This window comes from Chenopodium quinoa, unplaced genomic scaffold, assembly GCF_001683475.1.
Source record: "Chenopodium quinoa cultivar QQ74 unplaced genomic scaffold, ASM168347v1, whole genome shotgun sequence".
In the NCBI taxonomy this organism is placed as follows: Eukaryota; Viridiplantae; Streptophyta; class Magnoliopsida; order Caryophyllales; family Amaranthaceae; genus Chenopodium; species Chenopodium quinoa.
The window spans coordinates 1,867,012-1,874,130 of record NW_018744626.1 but is presented as its reverse complement, the minus strand read 5'-3'; the positions used below and the strand labels follow the sequence as shown (position 1 = coordinate 1,874,130).

The 7,119-nt window shown below is 29.3% G+C and overlaps 1 protein-coding gene across 1 annotated transcript; it reads right to left on the bottom strand.

Moving 5' to 3' along the window:
- Positions 1-286: 286 nt before the first annotated feature.
- Positions 287-6,827, bottom strand: LOC110700864. The gene is made up of 4 exons (XM_021878447.1): positions 6,657-6,827; positions 3,685-3,848; positions 2,679-2,844; positions 287-1,020 (listed from the first exon to the last, which is right to left on the bottom strand). Exons 1-4 carry the CDS (start codon positions 6,825-6,827, stop codon positions 616-618), a joined length of 906 nt encoding a protein of 301 aa, XP_021734139.1. The 3' UTR covers positions 287-615.
- Positions 6,828-7,119: the final 292 nt, after the last annotated feature.

Genomic DNA, 7,119 nt, shown 5'->3' with positions numbered 1-7,119 from the left:
AGTAACTTCACAAATTGTTATGCCTATTATTTTAATTCACCAGTCTTATTTTAATGTAGAATAAAAGCTATTAAAAAAAAATTAAATCAATATAGAAACAACATACTCCGTATATGAATTGAAATACAATACAATTTATTTATTCAAAGTGGACAACACATATGCTTTGCGTGAAGTGAACCTACATAGGTGTTTTTTTAAGGAAACGTTAGTAGGGAGATTTTATTTCAGGTCAAGTTTCGTATATAGTGAAACTACATGGCTTTGTAGAGCTATGTGATGAAATACTAGCTCCAACTATTTGAAAACTGCAAGCTAGAACCTATTTACAATCATTATAGATGCTCTAAGGATTATGACCATTTAGAGGCTTAGAGCCCTTAGGTCTTTGCAATCTCCACTTATTTTTAAGGAAATTGTACAAGATGAAACTCAAGTTTTACAAGATCAAATCAGTTGTTGCAATCTTTCCTGCACTCTAGAAGTCTCTACTCCAATCCTTGAACTCTGAGCCTGTACATACAATAAGAAAAACTCTTAGTGTTACAGTGCCTACAAATATTATTCATGTGGATCTCAATTTATTTACTTTGTTGTCTCACCCATAATAACAATTTAGCATAAATAAAATATTAAAAAAAAAAAAAAAAAAGTTACCCTAGCATGGAGAGTGTGGAGGACATAGTTCCCATGAGTTGAGAAAGTAGCATCGACAACTTCAGCTCCTTCTTCCTCAAGAACCCTAATCACTTCATGTAACTTGATTTCGCAGTCTCGTTGCACCACAATTTGCACCTCTATAACACTACCCAAATCTTTCACTTCAATACTAGTGGGTATTAAGCCTGAATTATTTGTCATCATTGTTGTATCATTACAACTTAAGTTTTCGGTATTAGATGTTCCTTCTTGATTAACCATTAATTGATCTCTTCTCTGATTTAAGTTCTCTACTCTTTCTCTCAATCCCACTATGTAATTTGTAGCTTGTTCTATCTGATCAGCTTGAGATAGTGTATCCTACACAACAAATATTAGTTTACTACAGTTGTTTGAAATATAATAACTATATATCGATCATAGTATTTTAATGATAAAACAATATGATCGGGTCATTTATTTGACATTATATTATGGACACAGATAGTTTTTTAATATTTACCAGGTAAATTATAAATAAAAATAAAAAAAGGAAATTAAACTACAAATTGGGTGAATAAGAAAAATATAATATTGATGATATAGATATACACTTTATTATTTGAGAGAAATAAGTCAATTATGGATTACATAGTTATTATTCACAAAATATTATGTTAGTAATAATTCAAATTACTACTACAAATTTTTAGTAAAATATGCTCTAAAATATTGAAATGAAACAATAATACAAGGTGGACTGGTGGAAAATATAATCTTGTACTAGGTTTTCCTTAGTCCTGAAATCAAAATATCAAATCCGCAAAATCTTTTAATAGCGGACAACATTCACAAGTATATAAACAGCTTTCATCCCCTCTACTTCAATTCACATATATATACTTCGTATATTACAACACAAGTTGGTGTGTACAGTGTACACCGGAAACATACATGTTAAGCACGATCTTAAGAATTGCAGCATAAAAGTCTCATGATTTCAAAAACAACACAATATACTTATAAGGTATAATTTCTTGAAAGATAAGATCAACTAAGGGCTTGTTTGGTTCACTTTATTTTTGCTTATCTTATCTGATATGATCTAGTTTGGTCTTATCTGGTTGTCTAATTTGACTAAACTTTGGCCCTAAATGTACGATAATCTATAGGGAAAAAAAATACTACATCCGTTACATATTATTTGCAACGATTAGACATTTTTCCTCTCTACTTTATATCAAATCGTTGCAAATAATATGTAACGGAGGTAGTATATCAAGTGGATCTTGTTAGATTCGTAATAATGTGTACGAGTATTTTATTAATATGTAATTTTCAAAAAAAATTTAATTACGAAATTAAAGATATTTAGCGGTCGATAAAAAACTGCACATAAAACGATGATCTAATATGATTTTTATTTTCTGATCTGATCTGAACTTTTTTTTTTAATCTGATCTGATCTGATCTAAACTTAAATTTCTTTTTTTTTTTTTTAAATAAGTAAAAACAAGGCGAACTAAATAAAGCCTAATTAACCAGATCTCTAACACAAATATATGTTTCCAATTTTAACTTCTTAATATCACCTACAATTCAGATCTTTAATCTGGCTAGTCTAAGAATTGAAGTTCTAACAGCTAGGGGTAATTGGTTCATTTGCTTCAACCTCTAAAAAAGAAAATTAGATTATACACAAAAGTTTAGAAAAAGTGGGTTTACAATAACTTAATGAATGACAATGGCGTGCGAAAGTTTACATACGCAAGATTCTATTTTTTTCTCTCATGGGTTTGTATTTGATTTTTTTTCCTGCTCTTCATCTCTTTCCTCTGCACTTCTTCTCTCTCCTTTGCACTTCTTCTTTGTTCTTCAATTTCCTTCTTTTTTTTACGATTATATCTTGATTTTGTAACAAAATTTTCCTGTTTTGATCAATGATTCATCTTCTACAGCTAATTTCAAGGTATGTATGTTCATTTAATTTTTCACCCACTACGAAAGCCACCACTGCCGCGAGCTTGAGCCTCGTTAACAGTGATCTGACGATTGTTGAGTGTTTGGCTGTTCATTCCTTCGATCGCGGCATCAAGCTCTTCGTTCCTTGCTTCCGAAGGTAATGATGGTGACGATGCTTGTATGGTAATTGGAAGCAGTAGCAAAAATTTTGGAATCAAAGTAAAATAATACTTGTCTGGTTTACTTTTGAAAAAAACAAAAAAAAAAACCAGTGAGACTTTGATACTTTGTTTTGCAATTTGCATACGTAGCTCAATTACTTTTGTGATAAAAAGGGTCACTTTTGTGAAAAAAGGTCACTTTTGTAAAAAAAAAAAAAAGAACACTTTTGTGAAAATATGGGTTACTTTTGTAATAAAAAGGGTCACTTATGTGAAAAAAGGCCACTTTTGTAAAAAAAAGGGTCACTTTTGTGAAAATATGGATCACTTTTGTAATAAAAAGGGTCACTTTTGTAAAGAAAAATGGTCACTTTTATAAAGAAAAAGGGTCACTTTTCGCAAAAAAAAAGGTAACTTTTGTGAAAATATAGGTTATTTTTATATATAAAAAAAAGGGGGTCACTTTTGTAAAAAAAAGGGTCACTTTTTTGAAAAAAAGGGTCACTTTTGTGAAAATATGGGTCACTTTTATAAGAAAAAATGGTCACTTTTCATAAAATGTTCGATGTACAATAAAATTATTGTAAACTGGGTGCATGCAAAAGGTTTCCTAGATTATATTATATGTACTTAGTAACAAGATAATCTAGGCGTCTACGGTGCATTCACCTTACTAGGTTTTACACAGCAACACTTGATGAAGTGGTGTATGTACTTAACTCATCGATCAATTAATATGATCTTTACAACTCACAATTTAATAACTAAGAATAATCCAAGATTGAATGAAAAGTATAAAAAAAAATTGAAAGATCAATGCAAATAATAATTAGGTTATCCTGGGTAAACAAAGATGTATAAAGATTTTTATAATCACACATTATATATTAATCATAACTCTCTTGAATCTAACAGAGGATACCAAAAATAATGATCATTAGAACTTTTGTTTTCGGTCGTATTAGATGTTCCTTCTTGATTAACCATTAATTGATCTCTTCTCTTGTTTAAGTTCTCTACTCTTTCTCTCAACTCCACTATGTAATTTGTTGCTTGTTCTATCTGATCAGCTTGAGATAGTGTATCCTACCCAACAAAAAATTGTTTAGCATAGTGGTTGTTTGAAGTATAACTATATATCATAGTATTTTAATGATAAAATAAAATGATCGGGTCATTTTTTGACATTATAATAATATGGACACAGATAGTTTTTTAATATTTACCATGCAAATAATAAATAAAAAAAAATAAAGGAAACTACAAATTAAAATTGGATAAATAAAAAATATAATATTGATGATACTATTTTATACCAAAATATAGAAATACACTTTATTATTTGAGAAAAATAAGTCAAAATATAGAAATATTGAAATGAAACAATAATACAAGGCGCGTGGAAAAATATAATCTTGTACTAGGTTTTCCTTAAATCCTGAAATCAAATGAAAATTTTAAGGTATAGGCGACTATACCATGCTTGGTACAGACAAAAAACGCGGAATGAACATGTATATGTTTTATAAATAACATACAACTGTTTTATAAAGAACATGTAGCTGTTTTGTAAAGAACATCCAGCTTTATGTTTTTTTTTATAATCTAAAGAACATATGTAATATTATTAAAGAACATGATAATATTATGTAATGAACATTATTTATATATACCCACTATAATTTGGAAAAAAATTCAAAGAACATTTAACAATAAGCAATGAGCATTATGTCACAAATAAAAGCACATTATACAGATAATCAAAGAACATGAACATATGTTATTTTCACTTTTTTTTTGGTGTAAATATGTTTTTTTCACTGAAGGGTATATGTTCATTACATTTTAATAGTATGTTCTTTTTATTATAGTTATATGTTCTTCACTTTTCTATATTATGTTCTTTCATGCAAAACGGCTGTACAATGCAGCGTATCGGCGCCTGCAGGAACCACTGATTGGAAATCAAATCCGCAAAATCATTTATTAGTGGACAACATTCACAAGTATATAAACAACTTTCATCTCCTCTACTTCAATTCGTATATATATTACAGCACAAGTTGGTGTGTACAGTGTACACCGGAAACATACATGTTAAGCACCATCTTAAGAATTGCAGGATAAAAGTCTCTTGATTTCAAGAACAATATATAATATACTTACAGGGGTATAATTTCTTGAAAGATAAGGGGAATGTTTGGCAAAATATAGCTGTGAAGGTAGATGTTAGCTGTCAACAAGTTGTTAGCTATGAATATAGATAATTTAGGTATGAATGTTCGGTAAATTAGCGGTTGTCTTATAAAGATCAATATTTTATTTTTAATTAAAACTATAGATTAAATTTTCAACAGTTACCTCTACTTTCAAAAACTAAAATTTCTAATTTTTCATAAAAGCCCTCGACCACTAAGCTAAAAGCTACCCTAACCACTACTTTGCCAAACACTCACATTTTTTTTTATTAAGTAGTGGTTTGACCAATTCAAACCACTTAAAGCTACTCAAAAGCTAGCGTCGAACACGCCCAAGATCAACTAAAGGCTTGTTTGGTTAACCTTATTTTTGCTTATCTGATCTGGTCTTGTCTGGTTGTTGATATGATTTCATTGTCTAATTTGACTAAATTTTTACCTAAAATGTACGATAATCTATAAGGAAAAAATGTATCAAGTAGGATCTCGTTAGATTCGTAATAATGTGTATTTTATTACTATGTAATTTTCACAATTTTTTTAATTACGAAATTAAAGATATTTAGCGATAAAAAACTGCACATAAAATAATGATTTGAGCTGAACTTGTTTTCTTATCTGATCTGATTTGAATGAACTTATTTTTTCTGAAATAAGTAAAAATAAGATGAACTAAACAAGGCTAATTAACAAGACTCTAACACAAATATATGTTTCCAAAATTAACTTTTTAATATCACCTACAATTCAGATCTCTAATTTGGCTAGTCTAGAATTGAAGTTCTAACAGCTAGCTAGGGCTAGTTGGTTCATTTGCTTCAACCTCTAAAAAAGAAAATTAGATTATATTATATGTACTTAGAAACAAGATAATCTAGGCGTCTACGGTGCATTCACCTTACTACTGTTACTAGGTTTTACACAGCAACACTTGATGAAGTGGTCTATATATGTACTTAACTCATCGATCAATTAATATGATCTTTATAACTCACAATTTAATAACTAAGAATAATCCAAGATTGAATGAAAAGTAGAAAAAAAAAAAAATTGAAAGATCAATGCAAATACTCTTTATATCTCACAACTTAATAACTAAGAATAATCCAAGATTGAATGAAAAGTAGAAAAAAAAAATATAAAAAAATTGAAAGATCAATGCAAATAATAATTAGGTTATCCTGGGTATGTATAAAGATTTTTATAATCACACATTATATATTAACCACAACTCTCTTGAATCTTACAGAGGATACCAAAAGGCTTAGGAAATAAAGAAAACCTAAATTTCCATAATTAGTATAGTTAATAACCCTGGCTATAACTTAGACTTGACTTGAAAAAAAAAAAAAAAAAATATGTAAAAGCTAGACAACTCATTTAAACCATCTTCAATTACTTGAGGAAGAACTAAATCTGAAGAGCTATTAAATTACATCTATCCTTGCTTATAACTCGATCAACTTCGCGGTGTTTCATGGCAGTTTGTGCCAGTATAGACGACCAAGCAAAGTTAAAATTATGGGATACTCTTGGATTTAATCTACTGTAAGATATATATATAATTGCATCTCTCAAAAAAAAAAAAGATATTCATATATGTAGCACAAAATCAAGTATGAAATAGCTAGCATACTACTTGTAAGAAAATAAATATAGAGTAATATATACGACCCGAAATCGATCATATACATACCAATGAATTATGAAAGTGTTGAGGAGGAATAATAGAAGTGAGGGTGGAGCAAAGCTGACTGAATTGAGATCTACTACTATTTCTCTTCGCAGCATTACTACTATCTTTTTGCGGTTGCGGCTCATGCTTAGATGATGAAGAAGGCGTTTCAAAACCCCTTTTATTTTTCATGATTTAAACATGCATGAGTTAATAAATTAATTGGGTCATCAATTATATATATATATATATATATATATATATAGGGGCAGGATCATGTGAGAATCAAGGCTTATATGAGAACCTGGTTAAAATGAGAACCAATCTCATGCCATCCATTTAATTAGATCTGACGGTACACATTTTGCATAGAAAGTGTAATTAATCAGCCCCATTTTGCACGCATTCCAGAAATTGAAGAGACAGAAAATCTTATGACCCACCACTTTCTATTCTTTCTAGAAATTCTCCCATCTTCCAATTT